General features: G+C 49.1%; 1 protein-coding gene across 1 annotated transcript; it reads left to right on the top strand.

Annotated features, from left to right (window-relative positions):
• The first annotated feature begins 69 nt into the window (after positions 1 to 69).
• LGALS2 (galectin 2) lies at positions 70 to 18,888 on the top strand. Its single transcript, XM_062492523.1, has 6 exons — positions 70 to 288; positions 7,473 to 8,243; positions 12,953 to 13,063; positions 17,143 to 17,225; positions 17,439 to 17,598; positions 18,742 to 18,888. Exons 3-6 carry the CDS (start codon positions 13,058 to 13,060, stop codon positions 18,886 to 18,888), a joined length of 396 nt encoding a protein of 131 aa, XP_062348507.1. The 5' UTR covers positions 70 to 288; positions 7,473 to 8,243; positions 12,953 to 13,057.
• The last annotated feature ends 286 nt before the right edge of the window (positions 18,889 to 19,174 follow it).

Genomic DNA, 19,174 nt, shown 5'->3' with positions numbered 1-19,174 from the left:
CGGCCGTGCAGAGCGTCGCGCCGCGGCCAGCGCGCCCCCTTCTGGCCCGCACTCCCGCTCTACCATGAGCTCACCGAGCTGGGGCAAGGAAAGGCGCGGGATACGGAAGGAAGCGGAAGGCCCTCCCGGAGAAGGACACAGAGGGCAAGCGAGGGCGGGGCGGGGCGGAGCGGAGCAGAGCACCGGAAAGCAGCGGCCGCGCGGGAACCGGGCGAGCCGGCCCCTCCCGGAAGAGACGGTGTTACTGGCAGGTGAAGCCACTTCCGGTACGGAGAACGGGCACTTCCGGTAGGTGGTGAGCCGCGTGTCCTTTAAAAGGACACGGGTCGGCTGGGTGCGGCGCACGCGCCGTGCGTGCCCGCCGGGGCCGAGGCGACTAGCCGGGGTCGGATGTCGACCAGTTAAATATAAATAATATGAATATATATAAATAGTAGTAAGTGCTACCCTGCACTGTACTTTAAATAGCAGCTGATCTTCTGGCAGTGCCTGGCCCGGCCCTTCTGCCTGGCCGAGCAGCGTGTGGGGCGGGCGGGGGGAGGTTGGAGATGCTTTAGGAATCGCTGGGGTGTTCCAGGAAAACAGACTCCGTTTGTCCCCGCTTTCCGTGTGGCGATCTAGGCCAGCGCAGCTGTAACACCTGACACAGGCGCGTGTTTTCTCTGTGCTCCAGGGGTCCTGGCAGGAGCAGCACGGCTTCTCCCCCACTCGCTGCTTTTGCAGTTTGCTTTCCTGCTTCTCAGATCCTGAGCGATTTTGAGGAGCGCCTGCGTGAGGGGTGTCCAGTGAGGGTGCCAGCGGCTGGGACCGGGGCAGGTGGTGGCCACAGCCTCGGCGATAAGAGCACAATGCAGCCCGTTCGGGCTCTGGTGTGCTCCTGTCTCTGATGTGGAGACAGGCGTCCGAGCCCAGCGCTCCCGCGCTGGGTTACTCATTTACAGTGCTAATCCCACCGCTGACTAGGGGACTGCCCAGTTGTCACACCTAATGGCTTTTCCTGATGGATAGCCATTGTTTTGGTAAAGGCTTGCTGGTCATTAAAAAGCACTTTTTTGGCGCCTGAATGTAGCTCTTTTTTAAACTGTTACTGTCTTGCATCACAAAGCCCTTTTAAAGTGCTTTTCATAGAAAATTGCAACATCCTTCCCTTTGCTGTGTTCAGGCACGTTTTACACAGGTTATTTTAATCTTATGAGTCAACCCTGCCTGTCACTTATTCCTTTGATTTTTCTGAGAATCCTGAAGTCATCTCTAGGAGCCCTCCAGGTCATGTACGATCTGCATAGGAGGCACGCACGGCTCCATCCCCCACAGCGATGCCTCTGAATGGGAGGTTTTGCGGGCTGTTTTACGCAGCCCCCTTTTGCTCAGGTTTCGGTCTGTCTGAGTCTCAAGCTTGTTTGTTTTCCCTTCTTTGGCAACACCCAGTGGTTACCAAGTCCAGAATGAATGGAAGGCTGCACTTCTTTTCGGCTGGTTGCAAACAATGGCGAGTGAACTCGTGCTTAACAGTCCTGTCAGCGGCGACCTTGCTTTTATTTCTCACAGATTTAGGAGTCTCTTTCCAGCTGGGTACATCTGCTTTCCATATAACAAGGACCCAAAGTGCAGCCAATGGAAAAAGAGATCGGAATCTGAATCTTTGCTCCCTGCAAGAGCGTCTAGGTGATGTGTGAGGAACAATCTTTCTCCCCCCGATTTATTTTTACCGAAAGCTGGAATTTTAAGCTAGGTTTGGACGGAGCGAGGCGCTCCAAGTTGTAATTAACACCGCTCCAGAGGGAGGGTACTGGAGCTATAATTAGCTTGTAGCCAGTTGCGGAGGAAAGTGATGGCATGCAAGCCAGAGGCCTGGATGAGCACAGCTCATGAGGTCAGAGTATGGCCCTCTGTTCGGCACAGGGGTGCAGGTCTCAGGTTTGGCACAGGGATGCAGGCTCCCAGGTTTGGCAGAGGGGTGCAGTCCCAGTTTTGGTACAGAGGTACAGTCCCACTTTTGTCACGGGTGCAGTCCGTGGCTGTCAGCCCTGCAGCAGCCACCCGCAGAGGGCACTAGCAGGCAGGGGAGTGCCTGCCTGAGCGGCCTAGGCTGAGCGAATTCTCCTGCTGCTTGCACACTCGAGGTGAATCCCAAACAGGCCAAGTCCCTCTCCATCGGGAAGGCCTCACAGGAGTGGCTGGTCTGCCTGGGAGAGGGGTTTTCCACCCACCAGGTTGTCTTCTACCGGCCAGAACCACCCTGTAACCCCCTCTCTGTCCCGGTGTTTGTTTGGTTTCTTTGCCGTGTGTGCTTATGTGAACCCTGAGATGTTTTTCAGATGTGCTTGTGTGCACTTCCTCCTAGGTCATCAGCTCTGGTCCAGGACGTGAGCTTTCCTTTCCCCATCACATTCCTCTTTCTTTGTTAAAATGCTCTGCCAGAGACCTTTCACTTTCCTGAAGCTTGGTACTGTGGTCTTTTGTTCCTTTTTTTTTGCTTTTTTTGATTTTGTTTTCCTGCCCTGGCTGACTCCAGCAGCCACTTCCTGGGGGTTAGCTGAGTTTTCACTCTGCTACTTTCTCTTGGAACAAGCTGGCAGCACCTCTCCTGGCAGTACCTGGGACCATGTGCTTCTTTACGCAATCCTCTGGATTTGCAGCCCTGCCATTCCCTGACCTTGGCTAATCTCCTTCCTTTTGCAATACTTTTAAGCATCTTTCCCAGCAGAGGGTTGCAATTAGAGAGGCAAGTATGGAGTTGCATACTTCTCTAGAGGGAGAGCAGGTTTGAGCTCCTTTAATCTAATAGGAAATGTCTCCTTCCCTTTCATATGCAGCACTTTCTTGTTGTATGCAATCATCCACCTGGATTGCTCCCTTCCATTTCTTTCAGCAGTTTCCCTTTCAGCTGTAGGAAGACCTGTCCCCGGTGATCAAAGGCAGCTACGGGAGCAGAATGAGGAAACAGCATGCTGGATAAGGGATCAGAAAACCTGCTGGGTACATCTCTGCAATTAAGCATGTCTCAAAGCAAGACCCGGGGAAATCCTCAGCTATGCTTGCTGCCTCAGTTTCCCTGGTGCTTAGCATGGGGGTATAATTTCATTCTCTTCCTTTGGGGAACTGCCTTGACCTCTGTATACCATTTTTCCTTTTTGCATTGGTTCTGTCATTACAGCAACTGGCTCAGCAAGAGAAGTGAGAGAAGCAAATACTAGAGCTAGAGGTGAGCTGTGCAGCTCTGTTTCCTTGTGTTCAAGCCTTGCTTCCCAGCTCAAGGGGTGTCTTGACCCCTTGACTGAGCAGGCAGCAGTGCCCTTCTGGACAGTGTGGGGACCAAAAGTGTCTGCTTATACACTCAGTGTAGGGGAAGGCTCAAATGGATTTGCTGATGCTGGTAGCTTCTTTCCAACTAAGTCCGGGGCATTTGGGGTGTGGTCTGGGAATATGGGAATGCTCTTGCTGCTGAGGAACTGCATCTGCAGCAGGCAAAGATGAAATAAAACTGATGGGATGGAAGCCCTCGTTGTAACTGTGACTTGGGGGCTGGTAGATTTTGTAGCTGGAAGCTAAACAGGGAAAGGAAGACCTGCCAGGTTAGAGAGAGCAGCTTGAATTTATGGGGCTGAAGTGAGCACTGAGTGCCCTGAGCCCGCAAGGGGGAGCCTCATTGGAGTCATTCACAGCACCGCTGGTGAGATCAGCTCCAGACTGGAACAGATCCATGACCAATACTGTGCACTCGGTGCTCAGGAGTCGGCAGAGGCACTGGAAAATGTGAACAGATTCACCCATTCTTGCTTTACCCCTTGCTTGCAGTGTTGCAGCTGGCAGAGGAAAGGGGCACGATTAGAGAGCACAAGTATTGAGGGGAAAAAAGTCGTTCAAGAGCCTGGATTTTGCTGAGATACAGCTTGGCTCTAAAGAGCAGCAGGAGGGAGAAGGAGAAAAACCCTGTTGCAAAGGCATTTTTCACGGGCACCCAAGCGTGATCTGAGCAGAAATTGGCAACGTGAAGCTAGGTGTCCTGAAGCAAATCAGAGAGCCCAGCTGCGGCAAATCCCCAAGCCTGGATGATGAACACATCCCTGCATTGCGGCGACAACGAAGTGTGACTTAGTGAAACGTTTGCTGGGGATCTTTAATGTAGCAGTTGCCTGTGGAGCTCAGAGATGCAGTCGTGTGCAGCCTCTCTTTTCCAACACGGCTCAGGGAGGAAGCATTCCCTCTGCAGAGTGCCCCAGCGCTGAATGCACGTGTACTCGACTGTGCAGCTGGCCCAAGCGTGGCATGATGAGCTTGAATAGATGGGTTTTGGCCCAGGCTTAAAAATCCCCCATTGCCAGCAATGCCGTTTTGGCTGCAGCTGCCTCAGGTTCCCTAGGAAACTCCAGTGCTGGCTTAAGTCTGGGCTGTGAAACAGCAGGAGGAGGCAGTCCTGCGGCGCCCTCCCTCCAGCCTGGCTGCTCAGTCTCTGCCACTTGGCGCTACAGCCAGCTTCTGCCCCGCTGCTGGTGATGCTGAGGAGCAGCAGGGCAGAGTGATCCCAGTGCTGGGGCATGGTGGACTGGAGCTAGGGATAAAAAGAAAACTGTGACCCAAGAGGAGGGGGAGAGAGACGCTGAGTTTGCATACGCAGATTTCCCAAGGGTGGACCTGGCTTTTCACAGGATCCTTTCTTCCCTCTGGCTGCATCTGTCTAAGTGCAACAGGAGCAGGGCTGGGTCTGAGCATTGCCTCAGGGTGATGGCTCATGCTGTTCAACTGGGAGCAGTTCCCCTGCCTTGGTTTTGAGCAGCACCCAAGCATGGCTGGGGACAGGACGAGATGGTGACTGGTCCCTACAGAGCCTTATTGCTATATGCTTTTAACCCCATGGATGGGAGATGTGTTCTGCTCCTTGGCTTTCAGCACCAAGGGTGAAACAGCTGTACCCTGTAAGCCCAGGTCCTTCAGAAGGCAGGTTTTTGAAGTGCAGTCACCTGCAGCCTGTATATTTATCCCCTAATTTTCCAGCGTTTCCCTCCTCAAAGACTGGGGAATGTCATGCAACAGGTCGTGGGTGAGTGTGTGGGATGGGAGTGTGTGTGCCAGACTGAAACTGGGAAATGCTCTGTCTGCTGGGTATGGCTAAACTGAGGGTTGTGACTCAGTGTCCAATACTCCATGCTATGCATCATTGGCTGCATTTGACCTTCTGTCATGTGGGGTGGGTGAGATACTAGGAGAAAATGTTGCCCAAGCAAATGAGGGCAGCGTGGGGGCCTGCTCCTGGATGCAGGGATCAGACAGACCTGGGCACACAAACACATTGAGTTTTCCCCTCTGGCTTTTCTGCCTGAGGCCAGCAGAACAAGGAACCCATGGAGCACATGCTTCTGCAAGAACTACCCAGGCACACACACCTGTGCCCTATTTCCCCTGCCACCCCAAGGTACATCAGATTTGGGAACTCAGGGAGCAGAACAGGGCAGAGCTCATGTATGCCCCATTTAATGTGCTGCTGACAGACGTATCACCCAGCCAGAAGAAGGAGCAGGTGCATTTGACCAGTCTCTGCTTTGTCTCCACTTGCAGGGGCTGTGTTCAAGCAACTCATCTGTTCCCCTCAGTTCTATAGACTTTTCAAAGGCAGTATCTGTGTTCTGGACCTTGCTGCAACCATATTGCAGTTTTGTTGTCCCTGATGTGCAGCCCAAGCCCCTTCATCTTGGAAGAGAGGGGGAGATGCTCCTTGCAGAGACTGTTCCTCTTTCCTCAGAGGCTGCTCCTTCTTGAACTGAGCAGCTCTGTATCTAGAGTAGCCTGGTTCCCAGCAGCAGTGCTCTGTCTGAATTTCAGGAGGTGTGTGCTGGGACTTGATAATGTTAAAAGCTGGGTGTCACGGCATGGTTCTAGAGTGGGCTGTGAGACTTCTTCCTTCTGACTGCTGTGCTTCTCCTGCTGGTGTCTAGAGCTAGTGTGAGGTGCTCTTCAGCTCACCCTGAGCCAGCTCTCAGGGAAGCTGTGTCTGACAGAGCTGTCCAGGAAAGATTCCCACCCCTTTCCTAATGAGGCAACAGTGAGTGAACAATAGAGATGTTCTTCAGGGATGGTGTAAGCAGTGCTACATGCATGTTCAGGATCAGAAAGCAGGTCTCCACTAGCTTTTCCCTGCTGTTGTGCAGTGGCTGTGTGTCCCATCTTGACAGAAGAGATAAGCTATCTGTGTACAGATGGGAACTTGCCTGGCAGTCAAAGCCACCTGTCCTCACATTGTGCTTATCAGATTTCCTAGCTTGAGAAGTCTGTTTGAGTCTGTTTGTTGGCAACTGTTTGAGGCTATTTAGCCTGGGATATGATAAAATTAGTCTGGGATGAGTCGAACTGAAGGCATTTAGTTTCAAATACTCTTTCCCCCTCTCTGGAGCAAGCATCCTCGGTCCAGGAATCTGACTGCAATTAAAGCCTGGTGCTTGTTTTGCTGCTGGGGGATCACTGGGAGGGGAGAAGCACAAAGAAACTTGGGGGCAGCTAGAGAGACACAGCCAGGTTCTGGCCCCTGTGTGTTGCCAGCGATGAGGAAAAAAAGGACAGCAGGAAAAGGCACAAACTGGAAGGAAGGGAAAGAGAGCCAGAGAGAACAAAGAGCTTGGCATGAGTGCTGGGAATGCAAAGTAAACATCCACTGTGCTCAAGTGAGGGCTTATGTACTACTGGATTTTTGAGTCAGAAACAAGAATAGAGGCTCATGGGCGCGGTCCAGAGAAGGGTCAGGATGCTTATATGTGACAGGGTGTCCCTTAGTGCCCAGTGTAGTGCTGGAAAGAGAGACTAGGTGTTCCATCAGTGCAAAGCAGTCACTGCCCTGCTCCCTGGAGTATCCTGTGGAAATGAAATATCTCAGGGCAGTGCTGTGGCCCAGCTCTTTCCCTGTGTCTTACTCTGAAGGTCTATGGGTTCAGGTATTTCTGGTGCCCTTCCCTCTGGAAAGTGGGAGAAGAGGAATATGGAGAGTCATTTGTGTGGACCTGATCTTTTCTTAGATCTCCAGATGCCTGCAATTCTCTCTTTAGATGCCCATTTCCTGCACCGAGTCAGTCATTTGGGGATTTGGAATCCCATTTTCTGGCAACTTTTCTTCCCAATTTTCGTCTGGTTTCGGTTTTACTGCTTCATTTTGCAGTGCCATCAAAGGGAGTTTGCTCAAGCTGATGTTGCAGCAACAGATAGTTTTGACTTGACAACCCCTTCCTCTGCAGACCTCAGTGATGGCCTTAGATCCATGGTGGGTTGCCCCTTCAGATGTTCTCAAAGCTGATGTGTGGTAAGGTGGCTTGCTGCTTCCCAGTGGGGATGAAGGATACTTGGCTTTAGTGACATAAGAATGGGAGAACAGACATTTTTTTTCTTTCTCCCTTTCTTTCCAGCCTGTGAGCTGTTAATTCTTGTGGCTTTTCAAAACTTGCTATTTCTCCCTTAGCATTTCTTTCTCTTCTATTTTTTTTTTCCAGTGGATGAGCCACCCTTGGCATTGTGCCTCGTGTGTGTGACTCAGATGGATTCTGCTTGCCTGAAAGATTCCTGCAAGTCCTCAGAGTTGTCCAACCTGCCTGGGATCAGTGCTGGAAGCCGTGAGAAACACACCGAAAGCGAGTCCTACAGCCTCGTTGTCCCTGTGCGGGATGGAGACTTGGGAGTCACTCTCACTTACCCTTGATGTGCTGAGGGGTTGAATCCAGGATGGCTGCCCTGTGGAGGGAGGTCCCCAAGGACCTTTTGTATAATGGTGCAATACTGCATTTCTTTTTTGCTTATTCTAGTTCTAGCCAGCTGGTCTCATGCTGTCTCTGTGGTGGGAAATGGTCCCCTCAAAGTCAGTGAAGTTGGGCTTGGGGCATCTTGGAAGTCCCATGGCTTCCATTGCAGGAAGGCTTCTGTTCTTTGGTTTTCAAATTTAATTGCCTCTGGTTTTCAGATTTAATTGGACCCACCCAAGGGCTGATTTTTCTCCAGAGGCACCGAATGCCTCAGTATCTCTTGCTGACAGTAGATGGTGTGATGAGAGATCAGCATCTTTGATACTCTAGCTGTATCAGCTAGGAGAGCACAGCTTCCTTTCAGCTTTTTTTGCAGGTTTGCAATGATTTGATTTGATTTAACTGTGTGGCCATGGAAACTTTAAGATGAGAATTGAAACAGGAGGAGTTGATTTTGGATGTGACCTTGGGTGTCTGTGCCTCAATTTCCTCATGGGAGGGAGCTGCGATCTTCCTTGCTCAATGGTAAGATAAAACTGTTGTAGATGTTAATCTTTCGGTGGAAGATTAAAGTGGACCATAAGGTCTCATGAAGCTGATCCTTTGTGGAGGGCTCTTAGGAAGATCCTTTTCCCATTAAGCTAGCAGTACCTCATCCAGAAGAGGTGGGCGAAGCTGAGTGATCCCAGAGAGAGGGAAGCTGTGAGCTTTCTATACATATTCTCTTTTCCAGTAGGGAAGCTTTCAACACTAGTGAATTTTTATCTCCAGGCATGTTTTTGAAAGCCTTTCCCACAACCCGCATTCCTGGCATTCATCTATGAGTAAAAGAATTAGAGAAATGAAGTCTGGAAATGGAACTGGGTGGCATGTCATCAGTCTTCTGAGCTCCCTTCTCCATCCTCTACCAGTTGTGTTCATTCTCCTGGCCCTCAGCCAAGCTGGGGACCCAGAAGACATGACTTATCTGGCTGCTTGGGTTGATAAAAACAACCCCTTATGAACCAACTTCCTTGCAAATGAACCACCTTTCACCCCTTCCCTGTGCACAGCTTGGACCACACAAAAATGTTTCCACAGACTTCATAGCTGCCTGAGAGAGACATCCCCTGCAAAGGTACAAGGATATAACTTGGAAACCATCCATCAGAGTGCATTTGAGCTCCCCAATGGAGATGGGAGATGCCAGGCACTGTGGCACCACTGCCCTTCTGATAGGAAAGAGATGGAGTCTGAGGCTGTACTTGTTCCCTGTGCTCTTGATCTGCTCAACTGCTTGATGCAGATTCCCTCTCTCACTGCTGCCCCTAGCCCTGAAGAAAGGTGTGGGATTTCCCCCCACATTTTAGTTCTTCAGCTTTGTCCTTCCTCTTCTTTTTGCCCCACATCCTAAGGAAGAAAAATTGCATCTTACAGCTGAAGAGGGGTGATGTTCTTGGAGAGCCAACTGGATGCTGATGGTCTCTAATGTCTTGCCATCTGGTTTAGATCATGGATACTATTTCCATACTTCCCATAGGTGCTCTGGATGATGCACTGTGTGGGAGTTGAGGCAGGAGGGGTGACAGGACATTAACCTCCAGTCCTTTGTTCCTTCCCATTTTACTTGATCTGAATGTCGAGCCTTCAGTGCTTTCTCTAGAGGAGCCATCCCACTCTGGGTAACATCTTAGGCAGGATCTCAGTGCTCCTGGGCACTTTTTCCTTGTGCTCATCCTTGCTTTGGCTTCTCCTGCATCTCCTGGACAATTCTTTCCTGTACACACCCTTCAGATCCACAGACCTGCTTACCCAGTTTCTTGCTTACCTCAGTGTTTGGCTGAGGTAAGTACACTTTGTTCTTTTGGTTCTCCTCTGTTAGGAAGCTGGCTGGCTTTCAGAGCTCAGGGATCAGCTGGGTGTAGGTTGCAGCACTCTCTGCTGAGAGGCCAACCAACACCTCTTGACTAAAGGGGAAGCCAGTCCTATTCAGGAATTTCTGTATTGGCAGGTGGAGGGCTGAGCATCTCCATTACGAGGTGGTGGAAGCTTCTTCTCAGTCATATTCTGAGCCCTGGCCTCTGAAAATCCACTCCACAGCCCTCTAAGGCAGGGGTCATTGCCCCCTAGGCTTAATGAAGGGAGGAAATCAAAGCAGAAATAGGCCTTAATCACAACTGCCATGAGGAACCACAACCAGGGCCCAGATGAGGTCAGAGAACACAGTTTAAATCAGGTCACTGCTTGAGATTTATTGTGTGGAGTTTTTCTTTCTTCTTTACTCTCATACTGAAATCTTTCCCCAGAGGCTATTCAAGGAAATAAATAGCTAGTGGAAATGGACAATAGCTTGCTGTGGAGTACAAATTATATGAAGCAGTAGGAAATAATAGCAGAGTAAGCAGCTGCTACTCCGAGAAAGAATGCATGGTTGGTCTTTCCAGCTCCCTTTGCCTTGAGCAGACCCTGATGCCTGGTCCAAGGCACAGGCTCCCTTGGTGCCTGGAGTGCAATATGGGACAGGTACCTTATCCATGCTGCAGTGTTGTTCTCCAGTGCCACTTCTTTGGTGCCTAGTTAGCACCAAGACTTCTGTGAAGGTACTAAAGGGATTTCTCCTCTCTTCATGCAGAGTTTGGGTTGATGTGGGGACAGTGGCACTTGCATCCATGCACCCAGCATGGTACCTTGCCTTACTCAATCTTCCTCATGCCTTCTGGATTGAGCGTTATCTCTGGTGGTGACCTGTGCCAGTCGTGCAGGGGACTGTTCATAGCTCACCTTGTCTAGAGAGAATGTGCTGGCTATCCTCTCCTCTAAGCCCCTTGCAGCCCTTCCTCAGAATACTGTTGAGAGATGGTGGGGATGATTTTGGTGTGCTAGTGTGGCTTCTGGTTGTGCCTCTGCCACAGAAAGCCCTGAGAATCCTCTGCTGAGTCTACCTTGGCTGGGAAGTGGGGAAGCCTGTGGTTTTCCTTAGGGCTTCACACCTAGCTGGCTTATCTCCTGTCCAAATAAGAAAACAAAACAAAGGCTGCTGCCAGCAATGGTGCTACTGAGGATCTTGGCAGCCGTCTGGGGAGGGTGGCATTCAGTCTGTTCTCAACAGCTGTGTGGGTGCCCTGTGGTAGAGGTAACAGCTCTAGGCTATGGTACATCAAATGCTGCTGTCTGGAGGCACCCCAAGGGTCCTGAGATCCCCTTGGTGCTCCTGGTGGCCCTGAGATTGCCTCAGAACTATCAGGAAGGCGGGGAAAGGTTGTTGACCCCAAAATCTACCATGTGGGACCTCTGCAAATAGAGCTGCTGCATTCTGTGGGGTGAAAGCACACTGCAGGGGACCTGCCCTGCCATCCTTCTGGCTGAAAGCCAACATGCTAGCATTATGCTCTTCCCTCCTTAAAATATGTTTGGGGTTATTTTGTTTTCTCCATGCAAAATTGCACGTCTGCCTGCTCCCTGTTGGAAGTTTGCCCTGCCCTTGGGTCGCATGTGTCCCCCACCCTCACACTAAGTGACTACTTTTTGGGTCTTTGCTGTCCCTCTGGGAATGCAGCAAATGCTCTTCTGGGAATGCAGCAAATGCTCCTCTGGTCACAGTGATGTGGACATGGGTGTCCCATGCCAGTACAAGCCGACTGCCCTCTGGCCTGGGTAAAAATCTTGGGGGCCCTGGAGGGGTACTCCCAATTAGGTATCCTATTATAGGATCATCTCTCTGGGGAGTGAAGGGTTCCTGGATCCTTTGCACCAGTGACTGCCAGCTTCTACAGCTATTGTTCATGTTTTCCTTACCGAACAGATCCTCCACCTCTTTTGCAGATGCTCTGTAGCCGGATTTCCTCTTTCTTTGGGATTTACATTCCCATGCTATCATTGTTTCCCCAGGCTTTCTGCTTTGCAGTGTCAGCAGGGAAGTATCAACCTGCCCCACCACCCTCCTTTCATCATCCCAATTGCCACCTCCAAAATTCTCCAGCTGCAGTGGAGAATTTTGACTCTTCTGGGGTCCCTAAAGTCTCATCCCCTTCTGCTGTGGGGAGCACATACCCCTGCATGAGGGAGACCATCTGCACAGGGCTGGTGTCTGACCATATGGAGGCTCAGCTCTGCAGACTAAGGAAGTCGCCAGTGCTGGCAGATTTGCTGCCTGGCTTCCCACTATTGTTCCCCTTGGCAAATAAAAGGGGGGGTAAACGCCCCTGCTGAGCATTGTAGGAGGGGGTAAATGTTATCTTGATAAAATCTCATGGCCCCTCTCTGAGCAGCTCATGCCTCTTTCCTGCTTGTCTCCCTCTCTGCGTATTCTCACATCCGGGGTACTTGTGGCTCTGTACTCAACTCTCTCCACAGGTAGTTTTACTCATCCCTCTGACAGAATCACAGAATGGGGCAGGTTGGAAGGGCCCACAAGGGCCTATCTGACCCAACCTCCCTGCTTGAGCAGGATCGTCCCAGAGCACATTGCACAGGACTGCAAAGCGATGGTTCCGGAATATCTCCAGTGAGAGGAACTCCACAACCTCTCTGGGCAATCTGTTCCACTGTATGGTCACCTGCACTTCCTCATGTTCTGGTGGAAGCTCCTGTGTATCAGTTTCTGCCTATTGCCTCTTGTCCTATTGCTTGGCACCACTGAGCAGAGCCTGGCTCCACCCTTCTGACACTCTCCCTTCAGATACTGATACACACTGGTGAGGTCCCCTCTCAGTTGTCTCTTCTCAAGGTGAACAGGCCCAGCTCCTTCAGCCTTTCCCATTAAGAGAGATTCTCCAGTCCCTTCATAATCTCTGTAGCCCTTTGCTAGACCTGCTCTAGGAACTCCATGTCTTCCTTGTACTACTGAGGAGCCCAGAACTGGACACAGTAAGAGACAGGTGGTGCTCTCCCTCTCAGGCAGCTGTAAAGAAAGGGTTAGTAATTTGCAGTATATGCCTTAAACCAGGGCTTGGTGGTGAACTTGTTGCAGAAAAAAGTGATGAGTACCTATGAAAGAAGCAAAGTTTCAGTTTTGGCTTTGCAGTTCAGATGAAAGTTTAACTGTGGTTAGATAAGAAGTGAACTACTGTGCAAGAAGTGGGGTTACAAATAGGACACTTGGGTTTTGAGGTACTTTTCTCACACAACTCCCAGAACAGACCCCTGGTGCTTATGAAATTAAGATCTGAGCTTGCGCGATGGCAGAGCCATGCCTACTCTTGCCTCACGTGCTAACGAGGAACCGAAACTCACTTCTACCTCTGCTTTTTACCCAGAAAAGGGACAGAATAAGAATTATTCAGGAAATAAAACAGGCTGGGTGAGACTCGACTGTCAAGAAGCCCAAGGCACAGGAGGACCAACTGGATGCTGCTGGATCCATGGAGGTGACTACCTTGTACTTGCCCTATTCCTTCTCCCCTCTCTCTTTCTCTCTCCCTTTCTTTTCTGTATAAGATTAATTTTGTAAAATAAAGTCAGCACTGTTGAACTGGAATCTAGTCTCCTTTGCACCTTAATTTGGGCAGAAGACTTCAACAGCTAATTGTAACATTTAAATGGGCATCACCATTTTCTGACCCAATGCGAGTTTAACAGTTCCAAACTTTTGCTGTTCTTCCCACTTGGTGGGAGACTGACCAAATTTTTACTGTTACTTTTTCTGTCCCTCTGGGTGACAGCTTTCTTCTGCCTGCTGTGTCAAGGTTGTCTCCCTCTGAGGGAGACCAAAGGAAAAATGGTTACCAAAGGTGGCCAGTGTAAAGCTAAAATTTTACTCTCTACTGGAAAAGTTTGGTTAGTTGCCTCTCTCCTCCAGGGTTGGAACTGGTGTAAACTAATAGTGATAATGTACAGGCAATAGCTGATCACATTACTAGTTTGCAGGTTGAATGAAAAATGGGATGAGGAAAAGGTAAGTTACCCATTAAAGGTAAGAAGGTAAGTTATTTGTGCAGTTTTGGGAGGTTATTTATCTTGCGTGCAAAAGGAAATCAAAAGCTTCCTGTCACCTGAAAAGGGTTGCAGATGTAAAATTTATGACTTGGAAGTCAGAAAATGAGGTTCTTGGAACAGCATTGTCTTTTGAGAAAGAGACACAGGAGAAATTGTAAAAAAAAAAAGTAGTTATTATTTTAAATAAAAATGAGCAATTATAAATACTACTGTCTACAGCTGAAAGATGAGAAAAACAGAAAAATCTAGGTAAATTACTTGATAAAATCCCACATGAATCATCCTCTAATTCAGTCCAGCACATCTATAGGGCTGTATATCATGAGGATCCTGAAACATGGGACGGGGACATCTGGTGCAATGATGATGCTTTAGAGGCAGACTCTGACCTTACCCCAAAAGGAGTAAAAGTTCAGCCTTTAATTGAAACTGAAACTGCAGGTGAGGGGGGTGAAGGAACCCACACTACCGTTCTCTGCAGAGTAAGAGACATTGCTGGAAGAACAATCTAGATGTTCAGGGGAATACAAAACTGAATGCAGGTTTCCCTTATGGGCAGAGATCAGATCTTGCTGAGTGAGGAAGAGGCAGAAAGATTCTGGTGATGTAGAATATTTTTAACTACTACCCCAGGTAACTGCAACTACTCATTTACCACCTGAGCTGCCTACTGGGCTGGGGGGCAGAGATCCACAGGAAAGCCTACTGCTGTTTAAAACTACAGGATTCTCAGATCTGTGTGCAAAAGGCAGCATGTATTTAAGAAATGTATGAAAGACATAAATTAAGGCAATTCCTGATGGTAGCTCCTGTCAGTCCAGACAGATTAACTCCTCCCCTTCATGGCCTTCCAGGCAGGCTGAAAATGTTTGTATCAAATGCCAAAGATCACATACACATGGATGGCACCATGAATATTACTGCAGCAGTGGCACAACCACCTACAGACCAAATTCACATACCTATACCTGGTATAAATTCACCCAGGAAACAGGGAATTATGGGTGTCATATGGGATAGGCTGGAGCAACATCTGGGAAGTTACCTGAACCCCCCTGGTGAGTCTGTCAAATTTATACCAGCACAGCAAAGCCAAAATCTAAACCAAGACTTGATTAGATTAACAATACCCACTGCTGCAGGTATTAATAGTGTGGAGACAGAACTAAAGCTTTTCATGCTATGCTTGGGAAGTCAAAGATAGTTCTGGAAAAAGCCATCAAATTATTGTCAGATGGATAATGCCCTCCTGTTAACCACTGTGCACTGGTTAGACAGAAACTGAGTGATTCAGTTTTATCTTTTTTTTCCCAAGATATAGGTATCCTGCGAATTAGAAACTGCACCTAGAGCTGAGGGTTCTCCTATTCCAACTTTGAGCATCCACAGGGATTTTTAGCTTTTGTGTATACTATGTTTTGGGAGCTTTAATTTGTGTATGTATTTGTAAGTTTTATTTACAAATTTAAGCAAGTAATGAAGGTTAACAAGTATGGCATTTATAAAGTGTGTTGGAAAGAGATGCCTTGGTTTAATATGTTTATATTAATGAAAATAAGCAATTACTGCTTGTTTGCTTTTGCCTAAATCTGTAGAAGACCCCCTTCTCATGGGTATATTTACTAAGAATGGAATACCCAGGATACCCTGCAAACAGCAAATCCTTACTCCCTTGATAAAAAGTGAGTTACTGTGCAATTTAGCCAGACATTCAGTTTTGCTCCAATATTTGAGAAGGGGACCCTGGGCTCTGTATTATGCCAGTGATGGCTGCAGGGGAACAGTGTGATGTGAAGGTGTGTACAGGTGTGCACAGGTGTGCAGTAGACACAGCAACGTGGTGGGAGAGACCCAATGCCAGATAACAGCACCCCCAGCACTATTTCCTTCTGGTTCCATGCTCAGCCCATGGAGGTTTCACCAACGCTTTCAGCGTCCTCCAAAGCAAATAAATTTCCCAAGCCTGCTGGACTTTACAACCCCTTGCTCATGGGAGACACATCCAGGGAAAGAGTACTTACCAGCACTTACTTCTCCTTTCTTCAGGATGTTTTAGGGAAGGGTAGAAGCTGTCTCCCAGCTGTCTGTGCAGCAGCAGGATGATTACACTCAGGTGCCCTCTGTAAGGCTTGGGAGTGGCACTGAGAGACCACTGGTTTCCTGAACCTTGACCTCCTCCTCCGTCTCCCTTTTCCACTTGACTTTTGGAGTCTTACAAATCAGGGACACTGTCTACTGACTTACATCCTAGCTCTTACCTGAGAAGAAGACAGCAGGGGTGATACTCCCCTGTGAGGACAATATGTAAGTGTTAGGGAAGATAGGGCTATTGAACCTGATGTGGCCTGGTGTGTGGCTTCTCAAGCTAAAAGGTTTGGGTCTAGATGGGGCTTGGATGGGAGGTTGCAGGGAGATCCTACATATGGGTACTGCAATCCACACAACTGAATCTAGAGCCACAAGAAAGGAGGAAGCTTGGATGCCACTATGTCACTCCTGCAAGGGATACTCCATAACTCATGTGTTGGTTGTCCTCTCCTCCAAGCCCCTTTGAGCTCTTCCTTGGAGCACTGTGGGGAAGGATGGTGGAGACCATTTTTGTGTGCTAGTATGGATTGTGGAGATGCCCCTTGCCATAAAAGGAAGGAACTGGGATGCTCTTTTGGGTGAGCTGTTACACATAAGAAAGAGTTGAACATGGTCACACCTCCTTAGTCAGCTGGGAAGGTGTTTGTCCTATGTCATGTCTAAAGCAGCACCTCTAAGGGCTGTGTGTCTTTCCACTGGGAGCCCACCAAGGAGGCTGGGATTTGCTTGTATTTCCCAGAACCCCTTGTGAGACATATACATATGGAAGCTTTTTCGTTGGATCAAAGTCTTCTGACTTAATAGCAGCTGTTGGGAGTTTACAGAGGCAGGGCTCATGTTAATGTGTAAGCCACAGGGAAGTTCAGGGCTGTAAGGTCCTATGTGCAAAGCATTTCTGAGCTGAACTGCTGATGTCTCCCTGCCTGGTTACTCTGCCCTCTGAGGAAGATGCCTGTAAGGGCTGCTGCTCCTGTCCTCCGTCACCCAGGGTCCTCAGCTCAGTGAAGCTGAGTGAGACTGGCAAGTCATAGCCACTCTCGCCACTTGCATTTCTTGGGCAGCATTGGCTTTCCACCAAACTCTGCATAGTGTATCTCTGCTGTCACCTTCTTTGTATCTCTGCTGTCACCTTCTTTGTATCTCTGCTATCCTGCTTTCTTTTCCTTCTGCTGAGGTCATGCTAGTGTTCGCTTCCTCTCTCTCGGATGTCTTCTCTCTTGCAGACTTCACTCAGCCCACTCTTCTCTCACTGAATGAGAAGTTCATGCAAGACCTGCAGTGTGGAGGGGTTTGGTCATGAGAGGAGCACCAGCTGAGAGCAATATCCTGGCTGGGATGCCTCCAAGCAGCACCCTCTCAGTTGCAGTGGTGAGTCAGGAGGAATGGCTGAAGGAGCCCCATAGACTCTTTTTTTCTGTCTTAGGGCAATATTGAAATCTTAAACCTGGATATGAAGCCTGGGAACACCCTGAAGGTGAAGGGCAAAATACCTGCAGATACTGTTGGGTAAGTACAAAGAAACCACCTTGGCATGCCAGGGTTGAAGTTGGGCTGTAGAGCAAGGTGGTTTTCCAAGGTTGCCAGACATAAAATAACACATTGTTATGCCACCTTCAGCACTGATGGAGGAACTGGGTGCAGAGATGAGTGTGTTCGATCTCAAGTCTTCTAAGACCCTCTCCTGTCCATGCATATGACTTTCCTCATGCTCATTTACAGCTTCAGCATCAATCTTGGCTGCAGCTCAAAAGATCTGGCATTTCACTTCAATCCCCGCTTCAATGAGTCTGTCATCGTCTGTAACTCCAAGTGCTCTGATTGCTGGCAGACAGAACATCGTGACCGCCACCTCCCTTTCTACAGGGGCTCCACTGTCAAGGTGAGGGGTCTGTGCCAGCATGGGGTTATGGGGTATATGTGGGGGGCATGGGGGATGTGCGGGACGTGTGGTGAGGGGAAGGCCCTGGTTAGCAGATTCCCATACCATAGTTTTTCTGGTCCCACCCAATACCTCCTGCTCCCTCACAATGGCCCCTCATCTTCTGGGATTTTGGTTCTGATTGCCATTTCCACTCCTCCGTCAAAACTGCAGTTATGTTTCTGGGAATTTTATGCAAGTCCTATCTGTCTCACACTTTGTGAATGCTTCCTGGCCCCTCAATCTGCCCAGCAGGTGAGTGTTCCTGGGGCATGTATAAAAGTAAAGAGTCTCGAAGAAGCAGGATTATGCTGCTGTGTACCTTATTTCTCTCCCTCCCTCCTATGTAAACACAGGCTTTAAGGCAACCCAGAGTTTGGAGCAATGTCCAAAAGCCTCTCCCTCAACTCTTCTGTCCTCATTACCTCTGGATCCATGCTGTCCTTTCTCTCTTCCTGCCATGGATGCTATTCTAATTGCTGCCTCACCTTATCTGATGTCCCAAATCATTAACAGGGCTGCATTTAGGAGTAGTCCAGTTCCTATAGCTGTGGAGAGAAAGACAGCTAGCTTGTTTCCTCAGACAGAACTGGCTCTTGGGGAAGGGGTAGTGAAGTGATGGCTTTGGGGAACATTGCCTTTAGTTTGCAATGACCAGTGATGCATACTTGTCCTGTCTGCTTGTGCATGCTTATCAGCAAAGCTCCTTTTTCTGAGTCCTGGTGAGCTTCTGAGGGCATTGGGGGGATCAGGTTTATTCTGCCCAATTCAGAGCAGAATGGTGGTGTACATATTCCATATGTTCTATGAAGACATGTAAAGGCATACTTGGGTTTAGCTGCTCTGAGTTTAGAGTCCAAGTAGCTGAAACAGCCTTGGGAGAGATCCTGTCCCCAGTCATAGTCTATATTCCTTCTTAGACCCTTGATATCAGCTGCTCATTTCCTGAATTGCCCTCACCTCAACCCCCAGCACCTTGTTTAAAGTTGTAGTGGACAGGCTTGACCCTCCTATGTAACAGTCAGGCCTTTTGCCTAAATGGTGACCTCTGAATACCCTCCTTGCCCCCAACTCCTGCCCTTGTTTTCTCTTTTTTTCTCCCAGTTCTTCATTGAAATGCTGTCAGACAAATTCCGTGTGAAACTGCCGGATGGTCATGAAGTGTACTTCCCTAACCGGCACGGCTACCGCAAGATCAACTACGTAAGCATCCAGGGAGGCTTAAAGATGATCTCCTTCAAGCTGAGCTGATGGGCACCACTTCCTAGCTCTAATAAAAATCAAGCCAGTGGAAGACTGCTGGTTCCAGCTGCTTTGTCTTCTGTGAGAGCTCTGTGGCTCTGTGCAAGCCACTGACAAAGCACGAGGTTCGATAGGAAAAAAGCCATTGCTGGATAATGCCAGGTACCTTCCAGGTCAGAAAAGGCTGTGGGGTTGAAGGAATAGTAGGTAGGCTAAAGCAGGCTGTAGGTGGGGCTCAGGATGAGGACACTATATGATTGCTTGGGAAACGGTTGTGGAATCTTTTCACAATGCT

Source organism: Cinclus cinclus, chromosome 4, assembly GCF_963662255.1.
Source record: "Cinclus cinclus chromosome 4, bCinCin1.1, whole genome shotgun sequence".
Taxonomy (NCBI): domain Eukaryota; kingdom Metazoa; phylum Chordata; class Aves; order Passeriformes; family Cinclidae; genus Cinclus; species Cinclus cinclus.
This window is presented reverse-complemented; position numbering and strand designations above follow the sequence as displayed.